At 41.0% G+C, this 21,825-nt stretch overlaps 2 protein-coding genes across 3 annotated transcripts in view; both read right to left on the bottom strand.

The window, feature by feature from the left end:
- Positions 1 to 10,838, bottom strand: part of LOC306884806 (histone-lysine N-methyltransferase ASH1L-like) — a 31,018-nt gene extending 20,180 nt beyond the window's left edge. The window contains exons 1-4 of one of the 2 annotated variants that reach the window (XM_079441007.1): positions 10,701 to 10,838; positions 9,761 to 9,860; positions 5,439 to 6,239; positions 317 to 4,694 (exon numbers count right to left, since the gene is read on the bottom strand). In XM_079441007.1, coding sequence (XP_079297133.1) covers positions 317 to 4,694; positions 5,439 to 6,023 — 4,963 coding nt within the window. In that variant the 5' untranslated portion in view covers positions 6,024 to 6,239; positions 9,761 to 9,860; positions 10,701 to 10,838. The remainder of the gene's footprint in view (positions 1 to 316; positions 4,695 to 5,438; positions 6,240 to 9,760; positions 9,861 to 10,700) is intronic. The other variant, XM_079441008.1, reaches the window with a different exon arrangement.
- A 1,712-nt stretch (positions 10,839 to 12,550) lies between these two features.
- Positions 12,551 to 21,624, bottom strand: LOC306885102 (E3 ubiquitin-protein ligase RNF115-like). The gene is made up of 9 exons (XM_079441442.1): positions 21,191 to 21,624; positions 19,605 to 19,663; positions 19,382 to 19,448; positions 18,797 to 19,029; positions 16,727 to 16,795; positions 16,382 to 16,454; positions 16,083 to 16,176; positions 15,316 to 15,431; positions 12,551 to 14,196 (listed from the first exon to the last, which is right to left on the bottom strand). Exons 1-9 carry the CDS (start codon positions 21,269 to 21,271, stop codon positions 14,065 to 14,067), a joined length of 924 nt encoding a protein of 307 aa, XP_079297568.1. The 5' UTR covers positions 21,272 to 21,624; the 3' UTR covers positions 12,551 to 14,064.
- Between the last annotated feature and the right edge of the window lie 201 nt (positions 21,625 to 21,825).

Below are 21,825 nucleotides of genomic sequence, written 5' to 3' on the forward strand. Positions count from 1 at the left end.
GCACTGAAGCAAGTGACGTCCAATAAAATTTTAGCACAGAATTATGGAGGACGCTGAGGTAAAGCTATATTTGGAGAGTGACTACATTTCACTGTATTAATTCCGCAACCTTCACAATGTCAAACTAAATTTGGGTCACCTGAGGAAGCTCAAGCCCAGATTTGCATTCAGTTGTTAAGACAACATGTAAAAAAAAAAAAAATGTAAGGACATTATTGAACTGAGCATGGTTGTAATGTAAACCATAACCACAGCACATAAGTACCGCAAGTCCTGTAGCCAATATCAGCATTAGTTTGTAAGATTTCTCACTTACCCATCTCTCTTCTTTCTGCAGATGTGGAACGATCCCTTCTCACTGTCCGATCCAACCGTGAAAGACTAGGGCTCTCTGATGTTCCACCTTTTCTGCTGCGACTCCCTTTAAGGGAGGTTCGAGATAGCGCAGATGTGAACAAGTTGGTGTGGTGGGTGGTCTCTGCCTCCTCAATAGGGGAGGCAGCATCTTCTTCATCACTCTCTGAGCACTCCACTGTATTTTGCACATGTCCTTCAGAGAATGCACCAGACCCAGAAAGGGACTGGTTTCTAGAAAGTTTGGAGTAATCTGTATCAGAACTTCCCATCCTGAACCAGGAGTCAACAGGATGATGCCCCCGGCTCACGCTGCCCAAAGACAGTCGCGAAGGCCCAAGACAAGACATAGAAGCTTCTTTTCGCTTGTACCGTTCTGCAGAAGATGAGGAGGAAGAGGAAGGGGAGTTGGCAGAAGTTGCCTGTTTGTTAGCACTGGAGTCAGCAGAGCCATCTCGGCCGAACCTGCAACGCTGCAGGGACTCTACACTCCCTCGCTCACCTCTTCCGACCCCCAACCCCTCACCTCCTCCACTTCTGCCTCCAATGCTACCTACAACTCCACCAACATCATCAGCCTCCTCTTCCCCACAGCGATCACGGTGCTTGTGCCTATGCTTGTGTTTGTGGTGCCAGCCAAATGACAGCTCGGACGACATTGCAGGATAGAGTACTGATGAACGACCACCACCTAGATACTCCTGCCTAAGCAGCTTATGTTTCTTCTTGTGAAATTTGGAGGGGTTAAGAAGCAAGTGAGAGGGGTGATGATGATGGACATATGAAGGGGGTGGAGGTGGAGGAAAAGAAGGGGGATGAACGTGGTGGGATGGGCCAGAGTGGGGAGCCTGGTGATGGGGGGGGTGGGGGTACAGGGCACTTGCTGGGGTATAACCACGATAGTAGCCAAGTCCCAATGGGGCAGAAGAGTATGGTACACTATAAGAAGGGTGATAGAAACCTCCACTGGAGAGGGGAAAACCTAACCCAGGTACAAAAGGTACTTCTGATATAGATTCTCTGAGCTTAGGTGGTCGCCCTCTTTTCTTTTTAAGATCTGGCTTACGGACATAATGAAGTGAATCACATGGGTAAGCTGGGTGGGGTGAATAATATCCACTAAAATTGATCCTGAAGATTGTGGGCAAGAGGTCTCTATGTAGATAGTGATGTGGTGGTGGATTGGTTCCACCTCCAAGGCTGCTGCTGGCTCTGGCACTTCCCAAGGCAGACCCGCGGCCCGGGCCTGCTGTCCCAGCACCCAGACCCAAACTGCTACCCAAACGAAGTGTAGGTGTGCGATGACCAATTCGTATTTCACTGAGCTGCACACAAATCTCATCCAAATCAGCCAAAAAGTCTGGGTCTTGCCGACGTGACCGCAGCTGCAGGTACTTCTTCTTGCGTTTGCGCTTTTGCCTTTTTAGTTTGTCATAGCTAGGGCAGCCATGTCCACGTCGTTTGCACTTATGCTTGTGCTTCTCTTTATGTCCAACCAAAGCAGGAGATGGGGCAGCTGGGTGTGGCCTTCTTGTATCAGGTGATGCCCTCGCTCCAAGTGGAGAGGGTGTAGGTGAGGGACGCTCCAAGTTAACTGAAGATGAGTGCCTCCTTCTACCTCTTGAAGAAAGCCCCATTCCAGCTCCCATGGCTGGACCTATGACACCTGGCATTAAGAGTCCACTTGCCATACCCTGCGAGACCCCTACACCAGCTAAGCCACTTGCACTACCAGCCTTTTCCCCACGGTCTGAGGTGCTGTTGTTGTCTGTCCCAATGCCACTGTCACTGGGTACCGTCTCTTCGCTGTGGGATTCACTGACTGGGGAAGGTGTGGCCTCCTTCAGCTCACTAAGAGGAGCAGGAGACGTGGGCAAAAGTGGTCTTGGAGGAGAAAACTTTCGATAATGATAGTGCTGCCGGTAGTGGTGGTGGTGATGGTGGTAACCCCGGCAAGAAGATTTCTTTTGAGATGGGTTTGCTGAGGATGACGAGGAGCCTGCTACAGTGCGAGCAGAGGGGGCTGAAAAAGTAGGAGGGGGAAAGGAGAATGTGTGGTGGCCCTGATGGGAATGGCTGCAGTGTGGGTGGGATGAGAAATGCACTGAGCCAGGCTCAACAAAGCTAGCATCACTAATGGGACTCTGGCCTCCACTTGACTGCGAGAGTGATGGGGAAGGGAACACCTCAGATGGAGGCAACTGGTGTTGCTGGTTTTGTAAGGCCTGTGACTGGTGATGATGGTGTGGGGATGAAGTGTTTGGTGATAAGAAAGGTTCAGGAGGGGGCGTGGGGGCACCTAGGGAGGGATTAGCTGATGTTTTTGGCTTACGACCCCTCCTTTTACCCATATATATTGTCCCTTTTTTGCTAACGTTGATCTGGGGTCCTAATTTGCCCCCAAATGTAGCAGCAAGCGATGATAAAGACTGTGGTTTTGTAGCAGCCCCAGCCCCTGGCGCTCCGCTGCTTCTGGAGCTTTCCTGCTCAGTCCCTGGTTTCGGCCCAAGCAGTATCTGGCTCAGGAGCCTCTTACGTTTTACCGTCTTCATTTTATTAATTTTGCCTATAATCGTCTTCATAATGAGCTGCCCGTTGCCCTTATTACGAAAAGGTTTTTCACCTATTGAAGTATCCCCTGACTCAGGTGCAAGTGTTGGGGGCTGGGTTTCTTGTGGAAGGTTTGGTGGCGAGCGCTTGGGTCGCCCTCGCTTTCTTTGCATGGGTTTAGGTGGATTAAAGTCCACTTCAGGGTGCAAAACTGGGGGATCCTGCTCTTCCTTAGATTTGAGCAGACTGGAGTAGACTTTTGAGGGTACCAGTTTGTTTGGGGTTCGACCACGCACTGGTGCATCTAATCGAGGCATTTTGGACTTGGGCCGTCCCCTCTTCTTGGGTGAAGAGTCAAAAAATTCTGAAGCAACAGGGGACATGCGATTACCAGTGTGAGTCCGTTCCACAGGTTGCCGTGTAGGGGATGAGGACGAAAGCCCTGATGGCATTGATTTCTGATGGTTAGAAGCAGCCTCATGTAAAGTCTTGTGGGTGCGACTCACTGCCTTCGTCCAGCGAGGCCGTCGTCCTCGCCGCTTCTTAAGAGGCTTTGAATCCTGCTCAGTTAGTGATGCAGGAGATAGAGCCCCAGTGTCGTCGCATAGTGGTGGTGGGCTCCTGCTGGTACCAGAAGGGTATGAAGGTGAAATAGTGCATTTGGTGGACTCAGCAGGACTTGGTACCCCACTAACACAACTTTCCTGATTGGGACTACGTTTGACTGGGCTTGAGCTCTTACCCCGCTCACTTTGAGGAGCTGACAAAGAACACCTTTCTTTAGCATCTTGCTTCCATGGCATGGCTGGAGTGGAGCCCTTACTTAAATCTCTGGGACTGTCCGTGTCTTTGTCTTGGTCACGCTCTTTGTCTTTCTCAGTAAAGTCCTCTATTCGGGAGGGGCTTGCTCTAGGCCGTGAGGCTAGTGAGCCTGGCAAACCCATGTGACAGCCTGTACATCCTATTCTTTCTAAGGAGGAGGATGAAGAAGAGGAAGATGGTGGTGATGAACGAGAAGCCGTGGAGGAAGAATGAGATGGGCAATGCCCAAGACGAGACTGAGATTTCATTCCATTGGTGGTACTGTTTTCAGTGCTATCACTTGTGGATGTCGTCGTCAAGCGACTACTGTTTTGAGACAGTGCAGTACTAGTGGTGGTGGTTGTGCTGCTGTTGCTACAAGTGACCCCTTTTGAAAGTCCATCTGATTCGTCTTTTCTAGAGGTGCCAGAAAATTTCTCCAGGATACTGTCCTTATTTTTGGACCCATAAGGGCGACCTGGGGGCCGTGAAACTGGTGGTGGTGGGGCAAGGTGCATCGCCCTTGAATAGGTGTTCCTATTGGCCATAGCCCGTTCAGGGCGCTGCAGATTAGAAATTAAGGGAGGCGAGCTACTGTGTGCTGGAGCTGGTGACACCTTCCGGGCTTTTGGCTTAGGGCACTTTGAAGGCGGGCATGTAGCTATGAGCTGAGCAAGCTTCTCAGTTACTGTAGGAGTACCCCAGGCAGAAATGCCCCTTTCTTGTTCCTTCTGCCCCTCAGGAAAATTGTACTGAGGAGTTTTTAAGATACCATCTGTTTTGGGGTCCTGTTGCGATGTGGTGGCTGGGGGCATTGTCAGTGGCGATGGGGCAGGAGCAGAGTTGGTTTGTGGAACATGATTTTTCTTTCCAGAAGAGGGTGATTTGCTTTCTGTCATGGGGCGATGAAGATTAAGGGGTCTCTCTGAAGAAGCAACTGATTTTACATCAGCCTTTCCCTCAGACTTACAGGCAAGTTTTGGAGGAGCCTATGCATATAAATAGAAGAAAACAACAAAAATAATTTTACATACATTTAATTCAGTGTAGTATGAAAAATCATGGAACACAAATAAATAATGATGCATTGAAATAATGACAAAAAGTGACAAAACTGTGCTGGATTTCACCTAGTTATTACCAAAACAGGCTTATCTTATTTTAGGTTTATACCACTGTTTATTGATTGAATTTTGGAACATTATTACTTTTTTTTTTTCCCCTCTGAAACAATAAAACAGCAGAAGGACTTTAGAGGGAGATGGGAGGAGAAAAGAAAGATGTGTGTGAAACAGAGGAGGGGAAGAGTTACAAGAAGAAATAGGGTTACAAGATCTTATGGCATAAAATCAAGGCAAAGAAAGATGGAGAAAAAAAAAAAAAAAAAAAAAAAAAGACTGAACAGCAGAGTGCCCTGGATCAGACAGAAAAGCATAGTTACAACACAAAGAAATTAAAGAATGAAAGAAAATGTGTGTTTAAGTGTTTACATGACCAAAAGAGAGGAAGAGTGAGAAAGAAAATGTGGCAAGATTTGCAAAGCTTGTTTATCTGATGAAACCACATTAGCTTTGTGAAAGGAAAGTGGAATAAGAGGGTCATTTGAGTTTGCCTAGACCTTTCAATCGTGTCACTGTTGGTTTGCATGTTATGTAATTTCAGCTATTCTCTTTCTATATTTACAATGTCTTAGACATCTAAGAAATGCTGTGTGAGAAGTTAAACAGTCTTACCCTTTTTGCTGGAGCACTTCCATTCACAGGAGTGACTGAGCTGGTGGAAACGGGAGGAGGAAGAGAAAGTGAGGGAGATGCAGCAGCAGGAGCGCTAGATGATAGAGGTGCTCCTCGGCTGACAGAGGGGCTTTTCTCTCCTTCTTTTCTAAGACTTGGGCTAGAAGTGTGGTTGCTCCCATCATTGGCTCCAGCCCCACGATTAACACGCCCTCCACCTCGTCCTCCACTATGCCTTACAGTGGCTCGGAAGGCTGGACGACAGACATAGTTCTCCAGTATCTTAGGAGGCTTCTTCATGCGCTTGGCCTGTAGGCCTATCTTGAGCTTGACATTGCCCTCAGAGTAACTGGTTTCTTTGACCGAGAACTGTGTGGGTTGCTGCTGTTGCTGCTGCTGGTCACTATTCCCACTTTCAGCACCACAAGTTTCACTTTGTGCCCCATCTCTTGGTTTCTCTCGCTTTTTCTTTTCCTCTTCATCGTCCTTCTTTCCTCCTACACCCTCTTTCTCGCATTCTGCTGGAGGGGCGTTGGCAGGGAGCGGGGGTGGCGTAGAGGGCCCCCCCTGTGTCCTCTGATCCATTGGTGATTTGGGGAACAAGGGGGGCTTGAGTGGGACAGGATGTTCTCACTCACAGGTATAGGCAGGTACTGGAGAACTGTGCAGATGTCAGGTAGGAAGAAGGAAGTGGAATGGAGGGGAAGGGGAAGGGGGGAAAGCAGAGGTTGGAAAAAAAAATCCTTGTTGGGTTGAAGCAATGTCGTCCCTTCCCAAGTGCCCAGCCCTCTCACCTTCAAACTGAGGAGATAAAAACAAGAGAGGGGGTGTTACGACCAAAAGACAAATTAGCCACACTTCTGAGACAGCCTTAACCTTTAATTTAATTATTAACACAGAATGGCTTGACAAACATGGATCACCACCGCAAATATGACTTTGAATGATCCAACTAAGGACACAGAAAGGCTAGTCACTAATATCCAAGCTATACTGAGACTTTTGATTATGGATTTTTCTGAATGATACACTAAGAAGCCAGAAATAAAGAATCAAAGAGGCTTTTGCTGACTTTTTCTCTCTCTCTTTTTTTTTTTGTTGTTCTGATAAACAAATATGATCACATGCACAATTTTACAGTAATGCTTTAAAAAAAACATGTAAGATCATGTAAACACATTTTACCAGATAAGTCATAAACAACAGACTTTTGATTTTTGCCTATTTGTTTTATTTGGCTCAGCATTTTAACCAGTAGACTAATTCAACGTGCTAATGTATCTGTTTACCTTTTCATCAAAACTGGAGATAAGGTTTTCTTGTGTTAGCTATGTTTGATAACACTGATTTTTGATAGTTATCAGCAATTTGTTGTACATGTAAACACGGAATGTTTCATTTCATAGTGGTGTATCAACCACTTTTACAGTGCTTTTTTGGAGTCCAGTCCCATAATGATCAAGAGCTTTTTGCAAAACATCACCTTGTATGCCACAGAAAATAAATAAGTCACAAGGACATGAGATGATTTTGGAATATTAATTCTTCCTATATTCTTGTAGCAGTAAAGTTAACAAAACAATTCATGTTTTTTTTTTTTAACAATAGTCTAATAAATTGACCTGGATTATAAAAGACAGAGAACATACATTTTTATGAACGCAAATAAAATTAAAAAAAATACCAGGGGCTTGACAAAAGTAACCTTATGCCACTTACACACCTCCAAAACAAAAGGCCACTGAGTAATTTAGTACTGCACCGACCACAGGTGCTTTCTGAGGGTCAAGTCATTGAGAGGCGTGTCCGAGCAGTGACCTCAACAAAAAGGGTCCTCTGGGAGACAGAGGATCCAGTCACCTTATCAAGCCCTTTTATGACTGCCAATCAGAAAAGCGCAGAGTGAATGAAAGACCAGGAAAGAAAAGAAAAAAAAGAGAGGATAAAGCAACAGAAGCAGACAGTTTCTTTATGCCCCGCTGAGAGCGAAGGTTTAAAGATTACACAAGTCTATTAAGAACGCCTAGGTCATTGGAACGCTACACGAACGTTTACGGCCGTTTAGTGCTCGGCACGAGAAAAAGCTCCAAGAGCCATTTTACGGAGTGTTGTTTCATTAGTGGTGGTCTTTTATATTGAGAAAGTCGTTTTCTGTGAAATCACCACAACTATAAACCACGCTCCAGAACTTGGAGTCCTGCCTTCCTTGTCTCTACTCAGACTTCTCACTGTTTACTATAATTACTCACCCCATTTCACTTAAACACGCCCTTTCTCTGCCATTCGCCCTTTCCCGTTTCACACACGGCCATCCAAAAATCACACCTCTCTTGTTCTCTGCCCGGCCTACCCTTTCACCCCGTTCTGTCACTCTCTTCGTCCTCTCACTCATTCAGTCTCCCTCTAACTCTCACTTGGAAATCTAACAGTACAGCGGTCAAACTAGAGTCGTTGTGCTCCTGCTAATCGAAAACACATTTCCCCAGCGCTCCCTCCCTCCGTCTTTTTTCCCTGGTCCGTCCCTCCCTTAGTGACAATCATTCCCCTATTTCCTCAGCGCTCTGGGTCGTACTCAGCTTCTCGTTTCTGTTTTATTCACTCTCTCTTCCCTCCTCTCTTTGCAGAGAAGATGCCAAAAATAAATGCTACCTTGTATTGTAAAATGGCTGAGAGAAAAGACTTGAGGGAAAGCTGGACAATGAATTGCAGCATGCGGTCGTTTGCATCAATCCAACACTTTTAGGCTTACATTTATGCATCTGAAGCAATGGGAATCGAACCCATGCTCTTGGCGTTGCAAGCATCATACTCTACCAGTTGAGATACAGGAACAAAAACAAAAACCAACAAAAAATGATTTTATTTTACATTGGTCATGACACAAATATTACATGTTACTATAATTGATTGCTATAGTATACAATGCAAACTATTACTTTTCATTTATTTCTATACATTTACAAACACTACACAAGTGTGACCAGATAAAGCAAAGTTTCTTAGTGTAAAGTCAAAGTAAATTTACCAACAAACAAAAATGAAACTCAAGTCAGTGCTTCTTCAGCACCTGTCATTCACAACTCTTTAATCTATGCTTGTTTTGGCAGCACAGATACATAATATACTAACTCTGTGTATTTAGACAGTCTTTCTTCTGCGATGAAATTACGTGCCCGCGTTTCTTCTATGAGCACTGAAAGCCACAACCTCCAGCCAGCCAAAACACTGCAGGACATATTGGGAGGCAGTGAGAGTTGAGTTGTAGTTTAGATTTAGTGAGCCTGAGGGTAACTAGATGGCAAGGAGAAAAAGCACTGGCAAACTACATCTAAAAACTATTAAGAAATATGGTGTAGAGGATTTACAGCAGACAAATAGCATCTCCTCTCTTTTTTCACTCTTCCTTTTGGATGCAGTTATAGTTGATCTATGCTTCTTCAAAACCAGCATTTAAGCTACAAGATCACATCATATTAAAGTTGCAATGAAATCTAAGTAGAGATTATTTTCTTCCATATTGTACACTGAGAGATTATTAAAACAGAACAAAAACAGCTCATGGTTCAATCAATGGTTCATCCATCAGTTGTCAAAACAATGATGTCTAGACCTTTTTTTTTTTTTTACCTAAAATGCCATTCATATATTAAATGTCCCACTTGTAAGCCAGGCAACGAGTGCATACATCTCCCAACTATTAATTTATCTACTACAACATCCAGCTCGCAACTTCGTATGAGATGCCATCAGAAAGGACCACAAAACGAAACTAAACAGTCTAACACAAGCTAAGGATCTGCTATTAATCTGCACTCATATTTCAAACACAATGCGTCTTGGTTGGATCTTTTCCGACCACAAACTAAATGCCTGAAATCACGTCTATCCACTCAAACAGCCCTCAGCCAGCGGGAAGTTTAGTTCTGCTTTCCTTGACAGCGGTGTCAGAGGTCAAAGGTGGCTCAAAGGCTCACTTTCTACACTTTTCAAGACCTCTACTCCAATGAGAAAAAACATAACCAAGCAAAGGCGCGCGCAATTTGCACGGACAGCGAACCCTATTGTGAGCGAGGTTAACTGAGGATGATGATCTCGCAGGTGCTACTAAAGGCTCGTTTCTATCAAATGAACACGTGGCCAAAACCGCAACATTTCCTAAACGGCATTACGTACTAGCGACAACAAACAACGCTCTTGCGCTACATTTCATGCATCAAAACACTGCATTTGCCTCACTTGTTTTGACAGATGACTTAGTAAACCAAGCACCTCGTTTAAAGCACGTTTTCAGTCTAAATGTAGAATTTAAATAAGTTGCTCACCTTAACAGCGGCGGTCCAGAACAGCGTTCACATAATTTGCGATCAAAATCCTCCCTTCGTACGCAACAGCATGGTCGCTCGGATATTTATCTTGAAATCGCTGATGTCCCCAAAAATAAAGCAAAGGGAAAATACGGTCACATTTCTGGGAAGAACATTCCAACCAATGCAAGACAAACTAAATATTCGTCTAGTGTGTGTATCCAGTCTGAGCTGTAACGATATTTATGTACGTGAGGCGCACTGGTCACGGTTTATGATCCTAATAAAGCTAGCATAGCTCGTTAGCAAAGAGCGTAACCTTAAATTAGAACGGCGTGTAAAAAACTAGGCTGTATGAAACAATAATAGCAAGTTATTAGACTAAGACTGTTACTACAAAGGGATGTCAGAATACCTAGCTGCCATTGCAATTTTGAAAGACACATGTCTGTGAGCAAGATAAGTTGGCTTTGCCCAACATCGCGGCTATAACACACGTAACGTATACAACGTCAACGGTCATTCAACTCACGTCTCTGTGTTGTTTACAACCCCCCAAACGAGTGATTTCACGGCTGGTAGATCGTCCCACTAACCCCTCTCTCTAATGATCTGTCCTGTCAAGCACATTTGCTGGAATGGCTAGCTAACCCCACGATCCGTCCACACGGCTAGTAATGTAACGAAGCAGTTGGTGGGGATCACATTAGTAAAGTGTTCCCTTCTCGCACAGGCCGTCAATAAAAATCCAACAATAGCATAAAAACATCCTCAGAAGGACCAAAAGAAGCGGAATACAAAAATCTAACGCTCTTCGGGATGAGCCCTGCACGGGTTATTAAAAACACGAACTGTCAACAAAATGGCGGCTGCTGCGTTGAATCAACAGAGCACCCGAAATGGATCTCTCCCTCAAATTCTTCCCCCTCTCCCTCGTCTTCTGAGCGGCGCTCGTTACCCGTGATAATCCGATGTGTCGCCCGAATCCCTCTCCGGGTCCGCGTTAGTCGAGCTCGGAATGGGCCTCTCTCGTTAATCGGGCCTCCATGTCTGCTAAGCCCGTATCGTTTCTGTCAGGGCATTCTCACAGTGAGTGAGGGAGGGGGCGAAGGGAGGAGAGTCGAGGGCAGTTCGCTAGGTTTCCAGCCACCTATATTTATGGTACGCATTTTGGGATATCACAAAAAAAAAAGATGCGCATACATTCTAAAAATGCACATAAAAACACTTATGCGCTCAACTAAGTAGGATCAATTTCTTATCCGGTAAGAAAACATGCGCATAAACTACGATGGATACACTTTTCTCCTGAATAAATTCCTTAATGCGCATCAAAAAAGTCATGTGACTTTGCGATGGGTCAGCATAAAACTGGACCAACCAATAGACCGATCTCATTGCACAGCCTCTGAAATGCTTGAACAAATCTCGTCATAGTGATGGTGTGGAATTCTCTATTCTCATAGAATTAGAATGTTATTAAACTATAGAATTATTCGTTAGTTATGGTCCTTGCTGAGAACGGCCCTCACAGAGGAATTATGTGGTTTATTTAACTTAGTTATAATGTAAAATAAAATAATTATTATATTGTTTTTCTTAAATACTCAAGTTTCTATTTTACAGTGAAATATTAATATTCAAAAATAAAAATACTAATTTAAATCAACTTTTTTTCCAGCTGATGAACGATAAAATAAGTGACAGCCAATCAGAATCCACCTGACTTTGATGCATTAAGCAACTTCAGCACTCACTTACAATAAACAGACAGATGAACTATTAGATGTTCCAAGTCTGAAGGAAATGTGCATAAACAAAATGAACTAAATGTAAACAAACTAAATGTGTATAGGCTACATACCTCTGAATATATTTATACAAACAAATTAGTACTTGGTTGTAATTGTGAACGACTTTTTTTAACGAATCGTCGAGTATATGACTCAGTGACTCAAAAAACAAAACACTCACTTGACGCCACCTACTGGCGTAAGGAGTTAAACTTACAGTTTAGTTGACAGATTCAAGAGTTAGTGAGATGAATCAATACAAGCTGCTGTTGCGAAAGGGCAACCATTATAACAATTTCTGGCTCCTGAAGAGGTGTCGTGTTGTCTCAGTCTTTAACTACAGTGAAATGTTGAGACGCTCATGGGAATTGTAGCTGTGGAGAGGGTTGTGTAACTGTATAAGTGGGCAGAATTCAGTCATTAGAGCAGCAACGACAACTGAAACCTGCTTTTTATTTGACCTTTTACTGTGTCCACACAAAATCCCACTGAACTTTTGGATCAGGCTTGGAGGAGGAGGGACGCTGCACTACGGTTGGGCAATCCATATGGTTATTTTTTGACATTGACCTAAGTGGCTGGTCAATTCTGCATTTACACAAGTGCCTAGTGTCTTATTATAACATGTCAAGGTATTATCATTGCCGGCGTATTGCTTCATGGAAAAAATATTAATAGCCACGTGACTTATATTTACGAATAACGCAAAAATGTCCTTGGTGAAACAGGTGGAAATCAAACTTTATGGTTTATAATATATAATGAAATTGATGCTGTTTCATAATTAATATGTTGGGTTTTTAAGATGCAAATGAGATGATAATTAGACTGACTGCATGGCATGGTGATGTATTGCACATTAATGGCAGAAATGAAGAAGCTGGGCATTCAGCATTATCGTAGAAAATAATGTAAGGACAGATGTCATTGGAAACAATATGTGACTTATCAGTTTGTAATGCAAACCTTACTTTATAACTTCTACATTGTACATTGGAAAAACACAGTAAAAGTAGTATTATTAGATTTTATTAAACAACTGTTTTAATATCATTAAAATGTAATTTATCTAGAAATCTAGATTTTTAAGACGCCATTACGCCAGTCTTCAGTATCACATAATCCTTCAGAAATCGTTCTAATATGCAGATTTTGTGTCCAAGAAACATTTCTGCAATCTTGAAAACAGTTGTGATTATTATTTTGTGGAAACTGTGATATATGTTTCTAGGATTCTTTGAAGAATAGAAAGTTCAAAAGATCAGCATTTATTTGAAATAGAAATCTTTTGTAACACTAATTTTTTTACTGTCACTTTTGATCAATTGATTACACCCTATCTGAATAAATATAACTTATATAACTTGTTTAATTCCACACAAGGCTTAAAGTACTTGGTCATTTTGAAATTGAATATGTAAAATAAATGTTTACCGAAATCGTTTTTTATCATCATCAAAACCCCCATATAGTTCTCACGCTCTGATGTCTAAAACTCAGAAAAATTGTCTTAACAAATATTTATTTATTTGTTTGAGAGTGCAATATGAAACAGATTGGCCTATGGGTAAAGATATGTGCCTTTTCGTAGTTATTCAATGTTACTTTTTTTTTCTTGTAAACATTTTACCTTTATCTGTGTGATAGTGTGGTATAAAATTCCAAATGACACTCAAAATATTCAAAGGCCATATTGTATGAAATTATGAGTGGGACTGTCTCACTATTAAAATATGGAGCAGTCAAGGATCCCTGAGGATCAGCACCAAGAGGATTCATCAAGAAGAGATCTAAAACAGCTTCATAACTTGTGCATAGCATACAATAAATTATTTTTCTATCTATCCACAAGAACCCACAAAATAAACACATTGTGATGTCAAACAGAAAACACCAGTGCAAACTATCAACCCAAAACATGTACAGTACAACAAACGAAACGTTTCACAGTGCAAAACTTGAGTAGTAATCTAAATCTTTGTGTGTTTATGGTACCTTCATAAGAGTGAAGGCATGTGCGGAGCAGATATCATCCATTGACAGATAAGGGAAAGTGAACTGTGCGCTTACTTCACTGTGAGGTATTAAAACAAGAGCTCTGAAGAAGCTACAGGGTAAACGTATGCCGTGCCATTAAATATGCATATGCAACTTGAACTGTATCCCCTGAGACATCTGTATCATCTATCTCAGAGCTCCAGTCCTGCGGCCCACCTAAGAGACTGTGTTTGTTCCAAACTGGAATTTTTTAAATTGATTAAAATGCATCACACGTGTGCTGTGTTCGTTGAAATATGAAAGTTCAGGTTGGATTGTAATCATCATTGGTAGGATTTTGGGCACAACTTTGCAAAAAGACAATTAACAGATATAAATGCTAATCAGACAGATACTGACTGAAAGAGCCTCAATTAAAATGTCTTTTGAAATAGAAGGCACTCTTTTTAGGGGCTCTGTGAAGCACTGATGCACAGGGCTGTGGCGCTTCTCTCTGTCCTGGATTGATCAGAATAATGAAGCAAAAGGAGGCTAAAGAGTCTCAAATGTGCTACGTTCCTCTACATTCGTATGTGAGGGAATTGCCCGTGGAAGTCCTGTCAGTGGCTGGAAACCCCGGTCTTCACCATCCAGACTTTTCCGGCAGACAGGGCAGGTGTCGTGCTATTAACATAGAACAGTACTAATGAGGACAGAACAGTAATTGTCTTATTTCTTCATGTACACTACTATTCAAAAATGTTGGTTATCTATGATTTAAAAAAAATAAATTAATACTTTTATTCAGCCAACAACATTAAATTGATCAAAAATTACTGTAAAGACATTTATAAAGTTACCAAACAAATACAATTTCAAATTAATTTTCTGTTCATCAAAGAATCCTGAAAAGACACAAATATTATCAATTAACATTGATGATAAATGTTTCCTGAGCACCAAATCAGAAGGATCGTGTGACACTGAAGACTGCTTTGCCATCACAGGAATAAATTATATTTTAAAATGCATTAAAACAGTTATTTAAGATTGTAATAATATTTCACAATATTCCAGTTCATTTTTTTGTAATTAAACAAGTGCAGCCTTGGTGATTAAAATACTTTTTTTTTTTACAAAAGCATTAAAAAAAAATCTTACCAAACTTTTGAATGCTAGTGTAGGTTATTTTAGCACATAACTTAGTTTTACATGGCATATGGTTTTGAAATATCACTAACATCTAAACACATTTCAAACCTGCCACCTCAAATTCACGTTTGCAGTTTGACTGTGTGAAATGCTGTAGAGAGAAGATGGTAAAGTCTGTTCAAGTAATGTTAACCACAAAGTTTACGGTGTTTACAGATTTCATAAATCTAAACCTGACATTTTAAAAACCCACTGGAAATTCCCGAGGGTGAATTGGTTTTTGGGTTGGTCTACAAATTGACATCACAACTGAGCAGGGCTGCATTTCCCAAAAGCATTGTAAGCTTAAGTACATCGTAGACCCTTTGAAACCAATGGAGCTACGATCCACTTAGGCTTACCATGTTTTTGGGAAACGCAGCCCAGTTCTATGGGCTTTAATTAGTCCATTAGAGTAAATCTGTTTTTCCTCTGTCCACTAGAGGTCCTTCCCAACATTTTGCTTGTGAGTTAAATATGCTATAACCAAGGATTTAAATGAACGGGCTGCCACTGTTTATGACAAACAGCACTACATTACTTTATTCTGTTAAAAAACATGGGTCTGATGTCAAAAGATCCAGCGCTAAGGTCATTTTATGAGACTCATACCAGTTGTAGCCAGGGTACAATACAGCTGCTGTGAAAGTAGTGCAGACAGGGCAGCTGTCGGACAGATTCCCCTTCAGAGTACTCCTCTCTACACACAGGGCATTCCAGCCGGCATGCTGAGAGAGAGACGTAGAAAAAAAATGTGCACAAGAAAAATGGAGAGAGCAATTGTCAAGTGCTGCTTGTACTGTGAAATAGAACCCTGGAAATTAAAGGCATAGTCCACCCAAAAATGAAAATCAAAAAACAAAATGGATCTGTGCAATTGTGTATATACCATATTCATATCAAATATTACCAGAGACTCATATTTTCCCCTCATATTACTGAGTGATGAGCTACAAATCAGTTTGTTCATTCAGTTACAAATTTCTTAAAGGGACAGTCCACCCAAATATCAAAATTCTGTTATCATTTACTTATTCTCATGTCGTTGCAACTTGTATAACTTTCTTCATTGTGCTGAACACAAAAAAAGATACTTCAAAGAACGTTGGTTGCCAAACACATGAGGGGAAAAATGTGAGTCTCTGGAAACATTTGATATAAATATGGCTTCTACACAATGCGCTGCTGTCAGAATCGTACATATTCATCATGTTTTAACACTTTCCAGCTCACCCTCTCCATACTCAATACAATAGTCTGCCAGAAAAGCAGGAAAAATGCTTCCTGGAGGTGACCAGAAATATGTGAACAGCACTGTTTTGCTTTATAGCACTTAAAATGAAGTGTGAGTGGTGACTCAGAGGATTATGGGAACTTACCAGCCTGTTCTGAGGAGATGCTAACGGTGGGGAGAGATGAGATCATCTCCTTCTCAGCAGGAGGGGGGCCGGAATTTTCAGACTGACCAAGCAACTGGATGAGGAAGAAAAAAAATCTGCAGCGGTTGGGGAGCAGGATATTTCTAATGCTTCTTTAATTTCAGCAAGAATTCTATAATGTGCTTGGCTCAGGTCTGAGGACAAATTTAAGTACCAACAAGCAAAATGCTGGGAAGACCAATGCGGCAAAATGGTTGAGAACATGAGTCATATCATCGGATGATGTCAGTGTGACTCACCTGTGTGATGACCACATCTAAACCTCCTTGTCCCCATGCATAATCTCCAGGGTTCGAGTGCAGCATGCTGGACCTGAGGAACAGGTTATTGATAAATCATTGGATGGATTTGTAGATATGGTCTTGACATATGCAAATGAATGAGTTTGTATGACAAAAGGGCACATTGAATATCTTTTGTTGGTTCTGGAACAACATTCCTGTCAAACAACGGAGGTGATGGGGTGATATGAATATTGTTTAAGCCCAGTCAAACCCAAAATGTTTTTGATTGATTGATTAAAAGGAATGTTATACCGGGAACATATTGGACCAAAAAGAATGACAGTAAACCACAAAACATACCATGAGGAGGTTTGGGAACCTGCACTGTCAGAATTGGAAAACAGACCAGCCAGAAACTGCTGGACAATCCTTAATTAAAGAGACAAAGACAGGATTGTTCCATTAATAATCAAAAAAATAAGTGAAGAAATTCCACTGAAGAAAAATTCCGAGACATGCGTGTCTACTTGCTCAAATTTAAAAGCATTAATGACTGCTAAGGATTGATAATGATTAAATGATGACTAAAATTGCAGCCTTTGTGGAACTTTTAATCAATCAGATTTTCCTTTCATGGAGAACTTGGAAATATCAGTTTTTTTATTATGATTTTGTGGAACTTTTTCGAGTGGAAACACACACACACGCACAAATCAGTAATTGATACACTGCCAATTTTTTAGGTTTTCCCACTTACAAAGAATGGATAGATCTGTAATTTTCATCGTAGGTACACCTCAACTGTGAGAGACAGAATCTAAAAAAAAATAAAATCCAGAAAATCACATTGTATGATTTTTGAATAATTAACTTCCATTTTATTGCATGAAATAAGTATTTGATCACCTACCAACCACCAAGAATTCTGGCTCACAGACCTGTTAGTTTGTCTTTAAGAAGCCCTCCTATCCTCCACTCTATTAATTGCACCTGTTTGAACTTGTTACCTGTATAAAAGACACCCGTTCACACACTCAATCAATCAGACTCCAACCTCTCCACTATGGGCAAGACCAAAGAGCTGTCTAAGGACACTAGGGACAAAATTGTAGACCTGCACAAGGCTGGGATGGGCTACAGGACAATAGGCAAACAGCTTGGTGAAAAGGCAAGAACACTGTTGGTGCAATTATTAGAAAATGGAAGAAATTCAAGATGACTGTCAATCTCCCTCGGACTGGGGCTCCATGCAAGATCTCGCCTCGTGGAGTATCAATAATCCTGAGAAAGGTGAGGGATCAGCCTAGAACTACACGGGAGGACCTGCTCAATGACCTGAAAAGAGCTGGGACCACAGTCTCAACGGTTACCATTAGTAACACACTACACCGTCATGGATTAAAATCCTGCAGCGCGTGCAAGGTCCCCCTGCTCAAGCCAGCACATGTCCAGGCCTGTCTGAAGTTTGCCAAAGACCATCTGGATGATCCAGAGGAGGCATGGGAGAAGGTCATGTGGTCAGATGAGACCAAAATAGAACTTTTTGGTATAAACTCCACTCGCCGTGTTTGGAGGAAGAAGAAGGATGAGTACAATCCCAAGAACACCATCCCAACCGTGAAGCATGGGGGTGGAAACATCATGCTTTGGGGTGCTTTTCTGCAAAGGGGACAGGACGACTGCACCGTATTGAGGGGAGGATGGATGGGGCCATGTATCGCGAGATTTTGGGCAACAACCTCTTGCCCTCAGTAAGAGCATTGAAGATGGGTCATGGCTGGGTCTTCCAGCATGACAATGACCCCAAACACACAGCAAGGGCAACTACGGAGTGGCTCCGTAAGAAGCATTTCAAGTTCCTGGAGTGGCCTAGCCAGTCTCCAGACCTGAACCCAATAGAAAATCTATGGAGGGAGCTGAAACTCTGTGTTGCCCAGTAACAGCCCCAAAACCTGAAAGATCTGGAGAAGACCTGTATGGAGGAGTGGGCCAAAATTCCTGCTGCAGTGTGTGCAAACCTGGTCAAGAACTACAGGAAACGTCTGACCTCTGTAATTGTAAACAAAGATTTCTGTACCAAATATTAAGTTCTATTTTTCTATTGTATCAAATACTTGTTTCATGCAATAAAATGGAAATTATTAAAAAATCATACAATGTGATTTTCTGGATTTAAAAAAAAAATTCTGTCTCTCACAGTTGAGGTGTACCTACGATGAAAATTACAGATCTCTCCATTCTTTGTAAGTGGAAAAACTTGAAAAATCAGCAGTGTATCAAATACTTATTTGCCCCACTGTGTGTGTATGTATATATATGTGTGTGTGTATGAATGTTAAAATTTAAGATATTTTAAGATTTAAGAAATACAGATATTCGATCTTTCAGAACTCCTGGTAGATGGCAGCTGTAACAAGTGGCCATACACACCCCTCCACAGCCGGTCCCTGATCCAGTCTAGAGTTACGCTGCTGGCTGTTTTGTTGAGGGAGGAGTGCAGGCTCTGCGCAGTCTGATAACGTCTCCACGGGCGCTTCAGGTGCCGCTGTCTCAGGGGCAGGATCACCAACTGCTGCCTCGACCCCGGAGCGGCTGCGGAGCGTGTCTGTGACGGTGGGGTCGGAGAGGAGCGCTGAATGTTCCATGAAGAGCAGCTGCCAAAGCTAACGGAAAAGACAAAAGGCTTATTTTAGTTATTTTAGCAAATTATAGTTCTTATAAATATGTTGAATTAGATTTTTTTTACTTTTTTTTGTAATTCTGTTATGTGCTCCTGTCATTTTTATTCATTTTAGTTTTATAAAATATTACTATTTCGATGTAATTTTTATTTTAGTTTTTACTTCTTCATTTATTTCCACTTTTCATTAATTCATTTTATTGCATTTATTGCTTTGGCAAGGTAACATTTTCCCAAAAATATTTTCTAAAAATGTTTTTTAATAGTTTTATTTAATGATATATGCATGATGCTCTTATGATCAATTATAGGAAGGTCATGAAAAAAAAATATACCTCTGCAAACTGTGAAGCCATGTCATCACCTGCAGCAGCAGCAGCACCATCTCGACTCTGAAGAAGACTAATGAAACATGTGTTACTCATTGTAAATAACCAACATCATAATTACAAAGGATATATATTATCTAAGTTGAGTAAACAGATGTATGAAATTACAGCAATAAAAAAAAAAAAACATTTCTTGATCATTAGTTACCGACAAAAAAGCAAGACATACTTTGAGTTCTCTGACACCTCTTCAATGAAGCCAGATTCACATCTGGGACAAACATATTCCTGTTCAAACACACAATATTACAAAACAATAGATGTAAAAATGTTTATCTATAATGTTTTCTAGGTTATTATTTATCAGATATCAGTCCTAAGCTAACTGCCTCTAAATTCTGATTTTGAAATTCAGGTTTTTTTTTTTTTAAATATGGGCTTATGTGTTTGCCCTAGTGAAGAAAAGAAAAACAATCACTATAAATTTATTTCATGCTAAGTGTACTACAAACGCATTTACATATTTCTGTATTTTATAAAAATACCCTGCAGTTGTACTTTTGGTATAATAAACTACTGGCATACTTCAAGTCTGCTAAATTGGAACAACTACTTTTGTACTTAATGCACTTTAATTGTGTGGAAGTAGTGTTGATGTCCAACTAAAGATATACTGAGTATGTTTGATTGCGCTAAAGTGGAACTACTGCAAGTATACTTTTGGTAAACCATTAATATTCGGCATTTAAAGACTGATATTATTCAAAGATCATACAATACTCATCAATAGTGACATTAAAACACATTTTAGGCTTAATATTAAGAAATGTGCATTGTGCACAAGCAGTACCCCAAATAAAGTTGAATTATAATTTTTACATCAGTAACTCTCGAGCGATATGTCAGTAAATATGTTAATAGATTTGAACTATATTTAGCATGAAATAAATGTATTTTAAACATATACATTTTTTTTGATAGTATAAATTAAATGTAAGATTATAGACAGGAGATGTTGGAGATAGTTGCCACTAGTTTAACTGCAGTGAATAATTCTCAGGATGGATGCATTTATTTTACTATAATCCTGACTTCGAAAAGCTATTAAAATTGTATTAAAACACCTGTGACAACTTGCCCCGACCTGACATTCATTAAAAAAATACTTTTGTCCTAAGAATACAGTTCAACCTTTCAGTTATACTCTACATTCATTACATAGTTGACCATTGAATGACTGTATGCCAGTGCGATTTTATATTTACTTGTTCATCCAACACATATTACAAAAAAAAGGCAGGATTAATAAAGGATTGGAAAATTAAATAAATATATATAAATAAACGTATCTGCTAAATGACTAAATGTAAAATGTAAATATATTTACATTTAGCAGACGCTAAATATATGAAATGTATTATTAAATGACATGCAAGCATCCACCTTTATGTCAGACACCTGCCAATGAATGTACTGTATGTGTGTTTCTACTTCAACAGGGCTGCAGACGGTCGAGGCTGTGCTATATTTGGCATCAGTGTAATTCCCAAACTTGGATACTGAATTCCTCGCAACCATGACACTCATCACACACTCCTTAAAACGTTTAGTTACATGAAGCACATTCCCATACACCTAATACACCTGTACCAATGCGCGTGAATTTATATGAAATATTCAATACTGAAAGTTAGTGCTTCTACTAGAAGTTATCACCACTTTAAGAAAGAAAAATGAAGTTGCGTTGAGGCGTATCACGGGGCAAGCACACACAACGCATGGGTTTTCATTAACTATGTGTAGCTGTGTACTTACAGGCAGCTTGGGGTCGATTTCTCCTCTACAACAGTGACAGAAGAACCTCTGTCGTGGAGCAGCAGCGGCCGCCTCCGCCATCTTCACTCAATAATAGCTTCTGTAGGACGTGACGCTACGCGTCGCGCTCTGAAAGGAGCGTCGGTTCACAAGGAGACGCGTCGTTTCGATCAAGCTACTTCATATCCACGAGTTTCCAAACGGTAAAGCGTCATTATTTCCACAAATTAATTTAAAACATCGCACCATTTATAATAATTTCCTGGGAGAAAGTATATTTTCATATACTTGAAAATAGAAACCTGATAGAAGATAATAAAATAAACATATAATGACTTTGAAGACACTTGTATAACAACTACAAAAGAAAAATATAAAACTAAACAAATTCATAAAATATTGTAGAACTGTTGGTTTATTAAACAGGAATGAATGAATCAATCTGACCACGACCCGCACGTGTTAGCCTATCAGAAAACGAGATGGTGACTCTCTGCCAATAGCGTGAGTTTGGGGCGGGACTCTCATTTCCTCGTTTAATCTGCGACCCTGGACCATAAGGGTCCATTTTTTTAAACTGAGATTCATACTTCATCTGAAAGCTTTCCATTGATGTATGGGTTGTTAGGACAGGA

This window comes from Barbus barbus (genome assembly GCF_936440315.1).
Source record: "Barbus barbus genome assembly, chromosome: 19".
NCBI lineage: Eukaryota > Metazoa > Chordata > Actinopteri > Cypriniformes > Cyprinidae > Barbus > Barbus barbus.